The 18,384-nt window shown below is 39.7% G+C and overlaps 1 protein-coding gene across 1 annotated transcript in view; it reads left to right on the forward strand.

The window, feature by feature from the left end:
* Nucleotides 1-18,384, forward strand: part of TRPM5 (transient receptor potential cation channel subfamily M member 5) — a 39,750-nt gene that overhangs the window by 5,518 nt on the left and 15,848 nt on the right. The window contains exons 4-14 of the mRNA XM_076343387.1: nucleotides 908-1,088; nucleotides 3,510-3,574; nucleotides 5,430-5,621; nucleotides 6,952-7,054; nucleotides 7,902-8,020; nucleotides 8,656-9,006; nucleotides 11,439-11,570; nucleotides 12,740-12,863; nucleotides 14,921-15,066; nucleotides 15,845-15,957; nucleotides 17,440-17,535. Of these exons, the coding sequence (XP_076199502.1) occupies nucleotides 908-1,088; nucleotides 3,510-3,574; nucleotides 5,430-5,621; nucleotides 6,952-7,054; nucleotides 7,902-8,020; nucleotides 8,656-9,006; nucleotides 11,439-11,570; nucleotides 12,740-12,863; nucleotides 14,921-15,066; nucleotides 15,845-15,957; nucleotides 17,440-17,535 (1,622 nt within the window). The remainder of the gene's footprint in view (nucleotides 1-907; nucleotides 1,089-3,509; nucleotides 3,575-5,429; nucleotides 5,622-6,951; nucleotides 7,055-7,901; nucleotides 8,021-8,655; nucleotides 9,007-11,438; nucleotides 11,571-12,739; nucleotides 12,864-14,920; nucleotides 15,067-15,844; nucleotides 15,958-17,439; nucleotides 17,536-18,384) is intronic.

The following is an 18,384-nucleotide window of genomic DNA, read 5'->3' on the forward strand; positions in this document are numbered from 1 at the left end:
CAGATCTTAAACAATTGCTTTAATCTGGCTTACTTGCAACATGACAGTGATTATGAAGATGAAAAAGAACACTAACCAGGCATTTACAGCCTGGCTTGCAGCTAGGAATGATATATCAAAGTGGATGTGCAACAGTGGGAAAGAAAGATTTATTAAGGAAGTAAGGGGAGCTTGAAAAATTGTGTGTATGGAAGAATATATGTAGCACAATCCTTAGAACAAAAGACTATTAGAGGCGTTCTGTTTTACCCAGACAGTGATTTGATGCAAAAATTCATTAATAAATAATTTCAAGATATAACACCCCTCACCCAAAATAAAAGAAGATTGCACTTTCTAAAGTCTGCCTGTCACGCACTCTTTTAGAATGCAATTTCCAAACTGAGAATAACCATTAAACCTCATATAACCCTGTCAATTAAATAAAGCTGCATTTAAATTGATATGGACATATAGCAGGCTAACTTATCTACTGGGCTAAACGTGGACAAAATGCTACTGAAATGAATAGGTTTGCCCCTGTTTATACTGGCTGAGACTTTAGCCCTCTGCAACATTACAGCTCCATCCACAATTATCGGGTCTCATGGCCCCTTTCCATTTGTCCAACAAACATTTCCAAAACCTCTGAATGAATGTCCACGTTCCAGAGATGATGACTAATGTCACTATATTTCGCAGAGCCCAGGAGGGAAATTTCAGGGAGTTCAGCTTTCAGTCCTGTCAAATCTGGCACCTTTCAGAAGGAACACATTCTCCTTCTCTACCCTTTTCAAAGGGTCTATTCAAGTGTCTCAAAAGTGGTGTGTTATGTCATGGCACAGACAACACAAAAATGGAGATGAAGCACATAAAACCATGGACTGTGTTTTGTAGAGAACACTAACATTTCTCCTCCTCTCTCTAGAATGAAAGTCTTGTGCACTACCGATCAGATGATAATATCCAAGGCCCACTGTATTCCCTGGACCACAACAATTCCCATTTTATTTTGGTGGATCACATAACACCAGATGAGCCAGATGGAACCACTAAGCTACGTCTCAGCTTGGAAAAGCATATTTCAGAACAGCGTACTGGATATGGTGGTAAGTAGACTCTATATAGGCATGCTAACTTGAATAATACTGATATTACAGTGATACTTGTGGGCCCCTGGCCTTATCAGAGGCAAGTCCAATTCTCAAATTGGGCAATCATCTACATAGGCAAGATCAAGTAAACATATTTGTCATTATGTAAGAGGCAGAACTAAGGTGACTTCTGAAGCTGAGAAAGCTGCTCATTGAAACAAAACCCCTGACTTTTCTCGCATCTTCTTAAACATAGCTCAAAGCTGATCTTCAAAGCATAGCTCAAATTGCCTTAAAACACAACAAATGGAAACAAGTCCAGCTTTAAGTACCTTAACCAGTGGCTCTAAGAGATGGATGTTCATTGTTGTATACTTTTATCCGCTTTTGCGCACAGGGTCTTGAATTGCTCCCACACTGGAAGAAAAGACTTGTCCCAAAGCCCTGTGAAATATTTTAAGCCATATTTATTTCAGGATAAAATCTTATCCTAGGTAAACAACATAGCATCTAATGGCCGTCTAAATCTATGTGACCTTTGTTTATAATGAGAACTGAGTATTGGGCAGGCCTCCTACTGCTCTCTGTGGAAACAATTCGGTTGTAGTGCTAATACAATTACTTCTACCTTTCCTTTGTTTCTGTAATACCTGCAGTGCTAACACAGCTGAAACAGAAGGGAGAGCTCACTTATTCGCACTTGTATGCATCAATGGAATATTCAATTACATAGCCCATAGTATGGTTGCACAGATGTACCTGAGGGCATGAATGCACCTGAAGAATGCTTATCTGGTGACTCAAATAGGAAAGACCACAGGTGGACTGTAATGGTAGGCTGAGGTTGCAGTGCTGAGAATTAGAAAGTAGCCTCTTTCTGCTTGCAAACCAAATCTGATTGAACAAATCTCAGTGGAACAATTTTCTGTCAAAAAATGCTGATTCATTTGACAAATATTTCACTGGAACATACTGAATTCAGTGATATCTTCTATAAATAAAACCAATGTCGTCCATTTAAGCTCATTTATATTCAAGCTGAGCAAAGCTATGTGACGTTACTGAAGTAAAACACTTTAACAAAGTCATGCAGAATTTCCCTATTTTAAAAAATACCTAGAAGTCATTCAGAGGAAGTTTTTCATATGCTGAATATTCTTAGCAATTAAGGACTTCCCACCTTCCCAGCATAAAGTCAGAATTCCCCACCCCTCCTCTGGCTAAATTTTATTTAAATCTATGGTAAATGAAGACTATTTGAAGCCATAAACATATCTTGAGGAACCTGTAGTCACAGAGGTCACTCTTCAAACTTCATCACCTTATAGAGGTATGGCAATGCTATATACCATTCACTAAAACAAATGAAGTTACTTGCCAATCATGTCCTGGCTACAGCTCAGTTCTACCTTATCTCTGTAGTCATCCCACAACAGATCCAACAAGTAGTAAGTGGCAATCTGTATACTGCTCCGAGAGACCTACAAAGGGAAACATCAAAAAATGGTTTGAACCAAATGCCTTTTATTTTCCAACTGAAAGAGGCATTCATCTCATGACGCTACTGTTTTGATTGAGCTCTTTTAGGCCAATCTATAGTCACCTTTGGATTACAGAGTTCAGCATTTACAGTATAAACCATCTAGAAATAAGTGGGCCCCTGTGGGAGCATGGCTAAGGACAGGGATGCCTACATCATTTCTTCCCCTGCTGCTGTGAGATGTTAAATATTTCTTCAGCATTTCTTTTAGATGTATAAGATTATGTTATTAATAATCACCACAGTAGACTGTGCTGAATGAAATTTTAAGCTGTTTAAGCGGAGTAATAAAGAGTATATGTTTCCTGTCAAATCATATCTGATTCATCTCACCCTAGCTGGTCTATATAGTCAGCCTCTTCATATTTTTAAATCCTCCTTTTATCAGGCTTTTCTCCTGGATTCCACTACACCTTCTTGCACATGCTAGGCACATGCATAACACCTGGGACAAACTGACAGCTTTTCACTTCTAACTGTATCTTAATATAAATAACAGCAGCTGCCTCTCTGAAAACAACAGTGAAAAAAAAACAGAAAAAAATCTGAAAAAAATCTGAAAAAAAACAGACATACAGAAGTGCCAATATCCATATTTTGCAGCTGAGGTGTACTGAGGTGAGAACATACTGGACTGCTTGACAGGGATCATGCAAAACATCCAAGGCAAAGGTGCCTTTGTCCTGAATCTTAGACTAGGACCCTATCTGCTAGGTCACAGTGTTATTATCTTCCTTTGCCACTTGCTTCTGCACTTGCCTGCCTTCTGCAGGCTCATGTTCTGGTGGGTGTCAAAACAGCACATAACAGGAGAAGTATTTTCAAGGGGTTGGCAAAAACACAATAATTTTGTGAAAGCTGTTACCTTTTTAAAAATTAAACCATCTATTTCACAGGAACGGGTAGCATTGAGATCCCTGTGCTTTGTTTACTGGTAAATGGAGGACCAGGCACACTAGAGGTAAGAAGCTGCAACTTTTGAAAAATAAATTAACTGGTGCTAAGTAATTAATAAAAAATTTGGCTGGATGACAAACACATGTCTTGGCACTTTACATAAAGTCAAAATTCGTATCTATACACCATTAAGAACTGAATTCTGTTAATATTAAATTTGCCAGTATTTGTTTGGGAGAAATATTTCCTTTTGAATAGGTACCAGCTGATCATTAAAACTTCCATTGCCAGCTCATACAGTGGGAAGAAGGAATCCAAAACCAAAACAAACCCACAGAAGCCAGCTCCAAATCTAGCAAAATATAAATATTGTGCTATTACTCGAGATCACATACAAAAAAAGATTAATCATTCAGTGCTGCCCAGCAGCAGCGAGACAACTGTCTCTGTCACAGAGCTCCAAGGAAGTACAAGACCAGGTTTGCTCGATATGCCATTTAAAACTATAGTGTCCTAGTTCCACTAAGCAAAAATACACTTTAGGATGATGACTGGAGAGTTGTCTGCTAACAATCCCGTATCTTCTTCAGCAAAAGATCAGTTTTGATTTTTTCCTGAGTAGTTCTACAACTTAAAGAACCTGTTAGCTAGAAGATACTCTGATTTCTATTTTACTTTTACTGGTATTTTATTTTGCTACTTTGTAGCAGCCTGTATGTCCATATGGCTTTTTTTTTTTTTTATAATACACTCAGATGAAAAGGAATACTCTACAGTACCTTTAGAGAGGTAACATTAACCATAATTTAAAGTTTCCAAGTGATAAGACTCTGCCACACAAGCTGGTAACCTCTTTGAGAATAATGACTCATTTCTGGTGACGTTTTCTGGTTTCAGTTTCCAGTCCCTGCATCTTGTCATATCTTTGTCAGCTGGACTACAACACACTCTGGTATTAGAAATCTCACTGTTTAAACTAGGATTATGTCACCTCTTGAGCTTTCCTTCTAGAAGCTAAATATGGCAGTGTTTTCTATATCTTGGTGTTGAAAAATCACATATCGCAACCTATAAATCCTCTTTTCAAAGTTTTAGAGAACAAAGTGACTTGGAGACCAAAGGTGACTGGCTGGAGCTGCCCTAAATTTACATGGGCTGGGAATGGATAAATGATTGTGCTTTTTTAGAATATCAATTTCTTAAATACAAATTGGATAATACACACCAAGGACTATAACAGTTGTTAAAAAAACCCACTAAACTAAAAAAAAAAAAATCATATGCAACAAGCAAGTCAATAGTTAGATTCTTAGAGTCTCATTAGCTTCTTGCATAACTCCAGAGTAAGAAATAGATTGGCAGCAAGTAGTCATTGTTGCAATTACGATGCCATGGCCTCTGCTTTCCTCTCTCAACAACCTGCCTGACTCATTCTAATTGCACAAGTAATAGAATTATCAGCCTTTGACTCTTGCAGTTGCTATGCTTCAGTGTTTTTTTTCCTGTGGCCCAGTGTTGTATTCCCACAGGCAAATTCCTGATTTTTAGAATGTATCACCAGGTTTAGCAGCCAGAAGAGCCTGCTGAGAATTTCTGTATGGTGCTCCTTTTGCACTTGACTATGCTGAAACACAAACTGGGGGGGGAAGTCAGGGACAAAGAAGTTTTATGCATTGTTTGTGCAAATCAGGTTGCTCAGCTACTCAGCAGATGTGTCATGAAAAGGTATAGTCAGGGGCCTATACATGGACAACCTGCTACAGAATCAGGAAAATCCTAATAGCTTAGAGGAGTCTGGACTGACTCCATAGTGAATCTGTTTTAGGTACACATTTATTCCTAGTTTGCAAGAAATCCTTCTGTTGAATAACATTTTCTTTCCATATATGAATTCTTAAAATTTACTTTTTAAACTACAGAGAATTTGCAGCAGTTTGGAAAATTCTGCTCCCTGGCTTATCTTAGCAGGGTCTGGAGGTACAGCTGACATCTTAGCTGCATTCATGAATGACCCGCAGCTTATCACGCCAGAAGCTGTTGAAAAGCAATTTAAGGAGAAATTCCCTGCAGAAAGCTTCTTGTGGAAGGACATTCTCCAACGGACAGCAACAGTGAGCTCATATGTTTGATAATTACATACATCATGTTCACAAGCTCTCTCCTACCATTTCGAGCTTTGGTAGTCCATTCAGTATGGGTTTGACAAGAAGCTGCCCAAAAGTTTTGGGTACTCCAGTGCTCTGACACTAGTGTCATAGAATACCTCTCTAACATTAAAATCAAGTGCTCAGTTGATCATACAAACTACTTTGTCCTAGTGATTCAGCTGAACACTTAGGGCTCTGTCCTTCCTCAATTATTTCCTCAAGTAACAGCCAGCACCCAGGAACCCCACAGTCCTTCTGGAGGAAATGAAGCATTATTTATACTCCACAGCTGTGGAGCTTGTGCAGCTGTGACAGAAGAGACCTAATTCATGATCTACAGCTGTTAAATGGAAACTTAATTGTGGATAAGCATGAATAAATTAAAAAGGATGAAGGGTGTTTAGAAATTGTCCTATCTATTGTCAGTTATGTGTGTTCTTAAAAAAGAATGACAAAACAGATTCACAGATTTTCCTTACTCTTTGTCTTGAGGCACACTTGCTGGACTTAAACCACTACGCATAAGTATTTAAGAAACAAAAAACCACTTTGAGATTGTCTTTCTGTGAAGATTGAAGAGCACTGTGTGCCTCTGAGATAAACCAAGTCCATTTGACCTGATCCACTACTTATTCTTTGCAGTCCCTGCCATAATCCTTAGCTTTAGAAGTTCCACATATTAATTCCGTTAGGGAGAACTTTGCCAGATCACTAACACAAGGGGATGGAAGGGCATCTAGAAGCAATATTGCCAGATGCTCACAAAGTCTCGGTGCAGCTGCACTGTGAGAAAGAAAACTCAATAAATAGAGAAGCAGAAGGAAAGACTACTGTATATATCAATATTTGATGACTTTTACTCAAAGAAGATTTAGAGACTATGCTTTTAAATAAATTACTCCAAGAGCAAAACTTAAATGTCAAAGCAGGAAAAGGTAAAACAAAACTAGTGGTATGCTGGCTGCCACAGCATGACTATGAGTCAAATAAATAAAAATGTGAGTTAAGGAAGGATCTTTTAATTAAAGTACTGCTCTGGTTCTCAGGATATCCAAGTTCTGTTACTTCTATCCTGCTAGGTGATTTTGGAAAAGGCAGTAACTCCCTCCTTTCCTTAGGACTTATTTATATATGGGAAAGATAATAATGTTTGTCTTCTTGCCAAACCTCAGCTTTACAATTAGAACCTAAGTTTTTGGGAAATAATGTATGGGTGATCTCCACTGGGCTCTTAGGCATTAGTATATAGCAGTAGGACAATGCGTAAAATTATTTTTGTTTCAACTCCCAACAGATTCAGAACATTATTTCACACCAACATCTTCTAACTCTGCATAACTTTGAGCAAGATGGTTCAGAAGAACTAGACACAGTCATTTTAAAAGCTTTAGTAAAAGGTAAGAACAATAAACACAGCACAGTGTAATACTTGTCTTATTTGACTTCTTCTATGCCATAAACGTATTTCATTCTTGTCCAGAGCAAGTTCAGTTGGCTGTTGGATCAGATTTCATTTCTGATGCAGAGTTCTTCTGTTTGCTTATTGACAAATTAACTGTGGCAGTTACCACAGCTCTTGTAACCTTGCTTTAAACTAGTGTTTGCTTTTTAATCTCATGCTACTGTATAGTACTATTTTAATCACTCCTTTATTTCACTGCTTGCTGCTCTTAGTAGTAGAGGTTATAAAGAACTGAAACATACTGGAGCAGTTATTCCAATTACAAGCCATTTAAAAAAACGCCAAGTAGAACAAAGGCAGTTCAGGTCTAGAAACAATGCATTTCTCCTATAAGAAATCTTCACTGTATCTTCTGAAAGAAGACATTACTTGCTCTGCCACCCATTTCAGTTTGTGTTAACTTCATGGTTTGAGTTAGCCTAAGTTTAGCATGGGGGGGGGGGGGGGAAAGACATTCTATTCCTAATGTGTTAATTGAAACAAGACAAAAACAATAGCCAGTCCTGCCCCCGCCTTTCTACAGGCCAGGGTCCCTCTTAAAATCCTAGACATTTAAACTTAATGTTTTAATAGAGAATTCAGCTAGCAAAAATAAATTTTTAATATTAATATTTCTTAAGTTAGGAGAAAAAAATGCTGTGAAGGGTTGCTGGTTAAACAACCCACAGATCTGTGATAGCTGAAGGACAGCTTGTATTGCTAATCAAATTACCAATACTATATTAAATTAAACATAACAAGTGTAAAGTACTGAGTTTATTTGCATTTCCTATTTTCGCCAGCCTGTAAAAGTCACAGTCAGGAGGCTCAGGAATATCTGGATGAACTGAAGCTGGCAGTGGCCTGGAATAGAGTGGACATAGCTAAACGTGAAATATTCAATGGTGACGTGGAGTGGAAGGTACCACGTTTTATTGCTTTAGGGGACAATCGGTGTATAATCCAATGCGTACAGGACACTGAAACATCCTGATAGAAGGCTTGAGTTTTTAACACTATCTGCATTCTCCACTAAGAGATTGGGCAGTGGTAATATGCTTCCTTAGGCTGTTTGTCTTTCTGATCCCCTATATGATAATGGCTAAAGATAGAGGAATAATTCAGTGGTCATGGTCTCTTTCTTGAGCTCTTTGGGGGCAAGAATCTTCCCCCCACACTTCTGTCCAGACCTTTAAAGCAAACAAACCTGAGCTTACAAAGCAAAAGAAGCTTGATATGCAGATATTACTGTTAGAAGATGGTAGGAAGAATGTCACTGTTTCTAACTGCTGTATAAATACCCAGTGCAGTGGGTACTTAATATCACCACAACTCCTACAGCATGCTATTTGTGTTGATGTTTTGACATTAATGCTTATATAGACATTTTGTCACAGAGAAATGAAGAGAGTTCTACCTCTTTCTCATTGTACCCACTTTTGACATGGTGGAAGACAAAATGTACATGTCCTCATGTTAAATGTTAACCTCCCTCCTCATCCATCCATGATTACCCCCAAAAACTTCTTTTTTTTTTTCTCCCCTTCATCAATCTAGTCCTGTGACCTGGAGGAAGTGATGATGGATGCTCTGGTCAATGACAAACCAGAATTCGTAAAATTATTTGTTGACAATGGGGCTAACATATCCGAATTCCTGACATACGGTCGTCTGCAGAGACTCTACTGTTCCATTTCTCAGAAATGTCTCCTCTATGAACTTCTACTGAAGAAACACGAAGAAAGCAAGCTGACCTTGACAGGGCTCACTGGTCAACAGCATAAGGAGCAGAAAGAGATCTGCCCACCCTTCACTCTAAGTGAGGTCTCTAGAGTTCTCAAGGATTTTCTCCAGGATGCATGCAAAGGTTTCTATCAAGACTTCAGACACGGAGGCAAGAAGAAATCCGTGAGTTACAACTTTCCATCATAGTCCTGCTCCCCTCCAATTTAGAATTTGAAATATTTTAACTAGGTCTAGCCTTTGGGGGTGGGGCAGGGAAGGAAAGGGAAGATGAGAGAAACAGTCACTTCAGTTTCTCATTCCTTTTTTCAGCTCATTATTATTACAGCTAAAATGGTTTGATCTTTTTAATTTCAAACTTAAAAAGGAAAAGAAAGGAATTTCTAAGATAGGTTGTGATTCTTCTTTCTCCCCCTCTGCACATGGGCTTTTATGCAAAGTTTTACTGTACCTTGAACTAGTGCTAAGATATGGCCTCCGTTTCAGGATCTGCAGAGGCCCCTGTATCTCACACTCTTCTAGTGCAACTTCCACAGACCACTCCTCATTCTAGCACCTTGCACGTGGAGAACAGTTTGTTGATCTTACTAGCCTCACATGTGTAAGAACAGATTCAATGAAAGATATATGGGGAATATGAAGAGATAGATTTAAGTTTACTTAGGAGTAATTAGACATAAAAATAGCAGTCTGCATTTCTCATGTGAAACTTCAAGCAGAAGTACTTGAAAGACAGTATTTTCTAGGAGAAAGACAAGCAGGCGATGGCCATTTGCAATCCTGGGTCTGAAAATGGTAATCTTTGTACATAAAACTATTCCCAGATTTGTACTGTGTAGGAGTAGATTGGACATTCAACAGTGTGCAGTACATGGTATTTGCCTTTAGATCATTATAGTCTTGTTATTGAGTGGCATAACACACAGGAAGAAATAAGAACGGTTGCGTGAAGTGGCCCTGACAAGCACCCTGGCCAACAAAAGACAAGGATAACATGTGATGGGTACCACTGTGAAATGTCTATAGTGCACTGTCCACAATTGTGCAATAGATATATCATCATTTTTACATTTTGACAGCATATTTAACGTAGAAACTCATAAGTACCAAAGTTCTTGCAAGAGCATTGGAAATAAGTTTGGATGCATGATTTCAAAACAGAGATATAGAGAAAATTCATTAAGATCAGAGTTTTAGACAAACTAGACAATTAAACCAATATTTGCCAAGTTCTAGTTTCCTCTTAAAACTGTTTAAACTAAAAAATAAATTGGAAAAAAAAAATTTCTCACTCAAGAGCTTCAATCACTTTTGCTTTGATAAAGCCTAGCTAAATTAATTAGTAGTATGAAAAGCTAAGTCTGAATCTAGTCAGGATTTCTTTGTACACAAGGACAGACAATTTGGGGCAATACCTTTGAAGTCATTAGGCAGAATCCAGACTTACAAATTTTACAGAAATAAATTTTGCCCCTGAAATCTCACTTACCTTTGTGGGATTTGGCAGTAAGTGAGCTAAAGCCAAGCGCTGTAAATAAGGCCCAATTCAGATACCAGATCACACTGCCTACTAGCTTCTCTTCTTTAAAAGCTTCTTCCCATAGCTGCCACTAGTGGCTCAATCCCATTCTCATTGGCAACAGAAAGAGCATTACTGTACTGGGATACCAGTGTCACTGCTGCTAAATTGTGTGTCTTATTTCAAGTTAGGAACTAGTGGTTACAAAGACTGATAAGACTTCTGGGATATCTTTGTCTCCTGCAACGTTTTCAATGCAATTCAGTTGATTAAATAGATCACTACAAACTGAAGAAAAAAAAAAACAAACCACCAACACCCCCAAAAATGCCATTAAAACAAATTTGAACAGGATCCCATAGTTTAAGTGATTAAAATATATTCTCACAAAAACTTGTTTTATTAAAAGAAAAAATCCACTCTGGCTGCTTCTAATTAACACAATAGATATAAAGGCAGTTTTTAAACATAAAACTCAGAACTTGACCTAAGTTGCCATACTTCCTCTGGAGAGTTTTTTATCAAATGCTAAAGAAATAAGCAGTGTTCTACTTAAAATACTCCCTACATGAGGGAGAGGTTTCTCAAAGGAAAGACTTAAAAGAGGGACTTGACGTACTCTATTCTTGTCCTGTACAGGGCCTTGGCGAGATTTATTTCTGTTGAAATAAAATGCCTTTTGTTCCCTTTCTCTGAAACCATGTCCTCTGTGGCAGTTGAGCTGAATCCAATATAACTGAAGGCAAGCTCAGATTAGTTAATCACAGGTTTGTCTTGTATGATATTACACACCAGTGGTGCAACCCCGGCCTTAATAAAATCAGTGAGAGCTTTACCATTGACTTCAATGGAGCCACGGTTTCATCCAGAATGTTCTCACACATATTGAGTTATATCGGGGACACAAGGGTCCTTTGATTCAGTACAGAATGAACTAATTACCTCTCAGTCCTACAGAAAATAAAAAGAAAAATGAAAAGAATATGAAGAAGCTGTCAAGGCCAAAAGCAGCTTAGATGGTCATTTGCATGGAATGAGACTGCAAAGTAGGTTTTAATTTCTACAAACCATATTTCAGGATAAAATGAATGCAAAGCGATTACCTGGGCCATTGGATATGAACCAGAAAAGCGAAAATCCTTGGAGGGATTTGTTTGTATGGGCAGTACTTCAAAACCGGCACAAGATGGCAAACTATTTCTGGGCTATGGTAAGCTTTCAGCTGTAGCTGCTTCAGGTGAAATATTGGCATATTTCAAGTATATGAGCTGTTTTTTGCTCAGCCTTGCAGCTCAGACAACAGATAGGTTTGTTTCTAAAATACAAGATGTGACATTTATAGCGCCTTTCATCTCTATGTGGCTCATGCCAGGAGGGGCCAGAGGGCCTGACAGAAAGGGAGGGCAGAGCAGCAGCAGTGTAAATCAGCACAGCCTGAAACACTTCTGATTAACTTCAGCTGCAGAGTTGGCCCTCCTCTTCCTTGCTGCTGATGTCTCACCACTCAGTCTCAGGTTTTGTTCCTTCTACAATAGGTCAATTGTTTGGGTTCTAGCATGATCAAGAGGGAAGAGGTGCAATCAAGCATCTTAAGCTTACGTGCTGTATGCGTAGGGAACAACAGCATCACACTCAAAGGCTGAGCTTCAAGCTGGCATAATTGGCCCCTGTTTTACAATCCTCCACAACCAAGGCCCTGTATCATGCATCTGGAGTGCAGTGCCATAGCTTCCCTCCCCCCGCATAGCCAGACGCAGCTATCAGGCTCCATCCCTGAGCTTCCAGATGGCTGCATCTGGCACGGGGGAGTCATGGGGACGGACAAACTGCAGCACAGCTCTTCAGTCAGTGAGTGTGTGTGCACGTGTGCATGCAGACACATCTGCACCTTGCAGGGCCTTGTGTTTGTGGAGCCCTATTACCAGAAGGCACATTTCTCTGCTGTGTGCCACTGTTGTGCCTCTGCCAGCTGTGCTCCCTCCTTTCCTATATGTCCTTATGCAGGGTCTCAGCGCTGCCGTGTTAGAGGTATCTTGGCACTGTGAGACTGTTTTGCGCTATTTCCATAACGTATTATTCTCCTTTCAGTCTTTGACTGCTACCCCAAATCAGGCCCCTCTAAGGTCAATCAAACCCAGAATCTCCAGCCTTTTAAGGCACAAGAACTACCAATATGTGTTTTTCAATTCTCAAATGCCACCAAAACTGTCATTTCGATTGACATTTTGGACTTTCAAGTCCGTATTTGAGGGAAGATTCTTTGAAGGGGAGACATGCATGAATTTTTTTTTTGGTTAGATGTGTTCCTTGGTGAAGTCTCCCCAGTTCAGAAATGCCCTCCAGTGTATGGTAACAGCACCCCCCCTTTCAACTCTACAGGGTCAGGAGGGTGTAGCTTCAGCTCTGGCAGCTTGCAAGATCCTTAAAGAGATGTCCCACCTAGAGACAGAGACCGAAGTAGCACGTATAATGAAAGAGGCCAAGTATGAGCAGCTCGCTGTTGGTAAGTAACGGCACCTTTTTAACAGCATCAAAAATTTAAGAAGTAACTGCCATTGGAAGGCAAGCAAGTGAAAAAAAATAGCATTTCAGTTGTAAAAGGTCAACTGTGATGAATAATTTAACAGCCTTGCAGCACAGGCAGTCCCAAACATTCAAATACCACAGAAGAAGGACTTAAAAACCAATCATTTTGGAAAAATCAGTGTTCCAAGACTGGCCCCTGGGATGCATGGAAGAAATTACTCTCCTGCTGCACGTTGGTATTTTAAGTGTCTGATCTTAGTACAAGGTGTGTAACAGCGATGGGCAAGATAGAATAACCAGAACACTTCCAGGCTCACAGCAGACTGGTTTTCCTGCAATATCAAGCTTGCTCTGTAAGGGCCACTAGAGCAACAAGTTTTAAGGTTTGTCTTCAGTGCTAAAAATAATTTGAGATTACCTCACCCAGAAAAGGGCTAACTGCACTGCAAAACTGCAGTGAGGCTCAGAATGGTTTCACAGCGGACAAGCTGCCCCTCCCTACAGCGGTAAGCATTCAGGCATCTGCGATGCTGGAATGCCAAGGCCTCTCCCCCTTGCCTGGTTTAAAAAACAGACGTCTGTACACAAACTTCTCTGCTGATCTGACTTCAATCTAATCCGTACCTGAAGGTAGCACTGCTGTGAACAGAGGGCTTTTAAAGTGTGCCACACGTGGCAATGCAGAGGCTCTTTCTCTCCTCTTCAAGCTAGTATATCAAGCAGCTGAAGGCTCATGCAGACGTTGCTACATTATTTATACACAGATAACATTTTCCCCTCTTCTCACAGGGCCATTATTATTTACAAACAATAAAAGTCAGGTTCTCATATAATCATGGGGCTCGAGTAATTTAGTCATGGAATTACAGGGTCTAATCCAACACACAGAAGTCTGCTCCTTGGCTTTGGTAAGTATTAGATCAGATCCTCAATTTTAATTTCTGGCCCAGATAACTGTCAATATTAAGTAGAGCAAACATTCTTTAAGAATTATAAATACCACATCGACTGCAAAAGAAGTCTGTATATCAGCTTGCTTTAAGTGAACTTGATTCTTTCCCCAGCCCTCATAGTGTAACAACAAGGTGCAGGCTGGCCTAGGAAAGGTACTGAGATAATCAGGTGAATCAGCAGAATGAAACAGATACAAGAAGTCAGATGTTGTCTAATGAGAAAACCTTGACTTTTTGGACTGTTTATCCTAGTTTCTGAGCTCCAGGAGCAGCTTCTCTGGAAACAAAACTATGCCACAACACTCTACCAAGTCTAATTTTATTTTATGTCAAATAGCTATGTCTTAAAACCAAGGATTTGTTGGCTACAAGCCAAAGCTGAGCTGCTCCTTTTGTTTAGTCTATTCAGGCGAGTGGGGGCAGGGTGGCAACTCATCCTTCAAAGTATAAGAGGATCACCCAAGAGGTACAGTTTTGCTTGATACTGCCTGAAGCTCCACATGAGGCAGCTACAGATGAGGGACTATAACAAATACTGACATGTTTCCAAGAAGTTTCTTACGCTGTCTGTAGAATAACTGAGAAAGAAAAATGTCTCCTCAGATCAAACAGCAATAGGAAAAAAAAAAAACCAAAACCCAAACCTGTTAGAGGCCCCAGGCTGAGAAGGGAGCACGCAGATAAACAGAGGTGAGAGGGAGGTACTGAGATACTTACTCCATACCTTTCTGCAAATAGTGGGAATTTTAAAATTACAGTGATTGTTTTTCACCAAGGCAAATCTCTTTCATCTGCCCTCTGCCCCAACACATGTACACACATGCATAAAGCCATAGCGAGTTATTCTTGTGTCCAGCATCATTCCTCTCTCCCTCTCACCTCCTTTTAGCTCTCTCAGGCTCTTTTCAACTACTTCAGCCCTGCAGAAGTCTGTGGTGCAGCAAGGAGCATCTCGTAGTGCTCAGGCTTTGCTGCCACCGTGCTGCACCCTACACACATCACTCCCTTGCCTTACATTCATTTTTTAATTTCTTCCTTTAAATTACAAGATCTGTTTGTCTATGTTTCCTTCATTTGGCAGAACTGTTTAATGAATGCTACCACAACAGTGAGGAGAGAGCGTTTGCTCTGTTGGTAAGGAAAAATCAGTACTGGAGCAAAACCACCTGCCTTCAGCTGGCTACAGAAGCAGATGCGAAGTCTTTCTTTGCACATGATGGTGTCCAGGTAAGTTTTACAGACCCTTCCCTCATCGCCTCTACCCCCAGGTCCTTTAAGCATGATGTTGGACACAGAAGAGGGTAGCACAGCAACTGAACAACCCCATGAAATGTATTCCCCTAAGAGACATTCTTCGGAGAGGGGACTCTTCCCTCTCCCTAGCACCATACGAAGAGGATGTTATACCGCATCCTTGACAAAGCAACACAGTTCCCCCTTTCCCCTCCCCTTCATCCAGTTGGTCCGCAGACCAGTGCGCTGAGGAGAAGGTTTAGCCCTTATTCCATCCTGTGCTTTTTCTTCCTTCCTTGCTCACAGAGAAGCATCAGGAAAGCACTTTAAATCTGCCTGTGGCATGATGAAGCTGCTCCAAGATGTGAGGTAATTCCTTGTTCAGATTCAAGGAAGAGCTCACTGGTAAAAGTTAAATCAAATTACTATTCAGCTTTGCCCTCATGACCTGAGTTCTTTCCACATACACAAAGCTAAATTAAGAGTGATCATTCTTTTAGCTCCCAGTGCCTGACTGGCACTTTCTTAGTACTACAGATGTTGCTTAATTCCACTTGACTTGCTGTTCTTTCCACTGTCCTCCTCATAACTCTTTGCATACTCAACAACATCTGCAGAAAGACATGCAGAGCACCTGTTTGCTCTGAAGGTGTGCCTGCTCTTTAGGTTTCCAGAGCATTCACTGTCTTAGGAGCCACAGAACATAGGTGCACTTCATCTGCATGTATGGTTTTATGATGTTAAAGCAATCCCTTGTTTTCTTGACTTTCAGGCCTTCCTTACAAAAATATGGTGGGGAGACATGTCTACAAGCACACAGATCCTGAAGTTAATCTGTGGATTCTGGTGTCCTTTCCTAATCTACACAAATTTAATAGCATTCAGGTACAAACATAACTATTTGGGTGCAAGAGATAAGTAAGAGATGAAAAATAAGCCATAAAGAATACCCAGACTCAAAATTTCTCACCTAAGTGATAAAACCAGTAATATTGCCTCAGAGCATCAACAGAAGGACTGCACCACTATTAACCAAATCAGTTTTCTATGGGACTGAGTGATTTGTGTATCCTGTGCTAGTGCCTATTTTAATACTTAAAAGATCAATGCCAAGGTTTCACATAAATCACTTCTATTTTGCACAGTCCACAGAAAAGCCCGTTGGAATTCTGTCAGCTCCAGATTCTACACAGTCATGTATAAAATATCTCCAGGCATAGCACCATCTATTTCTAGATTTGGAGATGCCTGGTTCAAACCTCAGTATCTTATCTAGAAAAACAGCCATCATAAAGCAGTATTCTCAGCCACAAGCCTTGTATCTTATCAAGGAAAACAGCCATCACAAAGCAGTATTATCAGCCACAAGCCTTGATAACCATAAGCCAAGCTTAAAAACACAGGACTGACATGAAATCAATTAAGATTTTAAAATTCAATGTCTTATGAGATCTCTTTGTTAGTCTCCTGCAGGCATAGCTTTGGAGTTCGTAGTTTTCAGCTTTTTGTCACAGTGAAGATGGCTAGAATCTTAGGTTTTCTTAAAAAACAAAAACCAAACCAAAACAAAAAAAACAGAAGAGAAAGATGCTGAGCCAAGATGCTCAGGCAGTCATGAGAATCCAGGAACTGACACTTTAAGAAAACCTCCTAATATTGCAAGAATCATGTACAAATCATCAGAATTGGCATTATGGAATGACATGCTATCATGAAATAGATGTTTCTTAACCGTTAAACTACTTAAAAAGCAAGAGGAAAACTTGTTTGGCACTGCTGACTTAAGACTTTCCTTCTGCCAGTATCACTAAAGATGACCTTCTTGTCATAGCGGCTGCCAGATTCACAAATTCAAGTAATTTAATGTGAAATTTTGGCAAAGTTTCATGAAAAGGTTTAAATTATGATTCGTAATCAAAGTAAGCCTTTCCAAATTTGTTCTGTTGAGGACATTTTTTGCCTCCTTTCCCTGGAAATGCAGGAGTTGACACCATGTTCCCTACTGCTTCTGGCATTTCCTCTCTTAATCGCTACTAAGAGTAACCAGGAATGGAGCATTGGGGTGTTGTCTTCTAGGACTGACTGAGGGGTTTATTTCTGCTCAAGTCCTAAGTAATTTGAGGAAACTGAGCATCCTGCTCCATTTTTGTGAAGCATGCCAATTATCACTTCTCTGAATCTTGAGGGCGACTTCAGCTTTCTCCTTACAAATAAACAGAATTTGCAGAGTTAAGGATTATGCATTATTTGATAGCTTCTCACTGGAGCAAGTCCAAGATAAGTACATGCTAGCAGTTCTGTATAAATGCCAATTTAGTAGTGAAAAATTGCTATCATCTTTCAACTAATGAGTTTATTTCCTTACAGTGATGAAAAACAATCAAAGAATGAGCCAGAGCCATTTAGAGAGCTGGACAGTTTAGATACAGAGAGGACTCTGTTTTTTTCCAAGGAAGAAGATAGGTAAGTTTAAAACCATTAGTTAAAATAACTTTTGTGACAACAATCAAAGAACAGGACACTTCTTGTGGATTAGTGACCAGCTGAAGGACCAAGAAAGTCATTACTCCTCAGAAAGTGCTGTGCCCTCTGATTACTGCTGTTATCCTCTCTAAAAGGAATATAGAAAATAAGGAGGGATATATCACTGTTTTAATGAGACACAACTTCACTTGTTCTGAGCAGGTAATTTCTATAGAACAAGGAATCTGCTTAATACCTGGGGAATCACAAAGCATTTCCTAAGATTCCCTTCAGCTCATGATGGCTGATATAATTGGATTTAGGAACTAAGCCCCTATCAGATTACTGAGCTAAGCAGAAAGAAGGTTCTCAGCAAAACCTTACATTATTTAAGTGCATCACTACATACTTTCCTACAAAGGCAGCAAGAGAAGTACTTGCAAACATCAGTACCTGGGAATTTTATATTAGGTCAGCTTCCTACCATACTAGTGTTCTTCCTTTATATTTTAAAAGATGGGTCATGGGGAACCTGAAGTACAACAACAAACTTATGAGTTAGAGGGAGCATTACACAAATGGGTAACTGAGCACAAAGATTTTGTCAGTTGCTTGTGGTGATTCACAGATCTGTGATTCAGAACTTCTGAATCCCACCCTATACCTCTGCCACACACTCATCACCAAAACCTGGGAGGCCACAAGGACTTAAGTCAGGACAGGAAGACTTTTGATTAGCACAAAGTCCTCTTAATGGCTAAATAGTGCTAAATAGCCACTTGTATTAAGCATGTGCTTTTCAATGATTTATAGAGAACTTCAGAAATATGTGAACAGCAGTAGCAAGGA

Source organism: Aptenodytes patagonicus, chromosome 7 (genome assembly GCF_965638725.1).
Source record: "Aptenodytes patagonicus chromosome 7, bAptPat1.pri.cur, whole genome shotgun sequence".
NCBI lineage: Eukaryota > Metazoa > Chordata > Aves > Sphenisciformes > Spheniscidae > Aptenodytes > Aptenodytes patagonicus.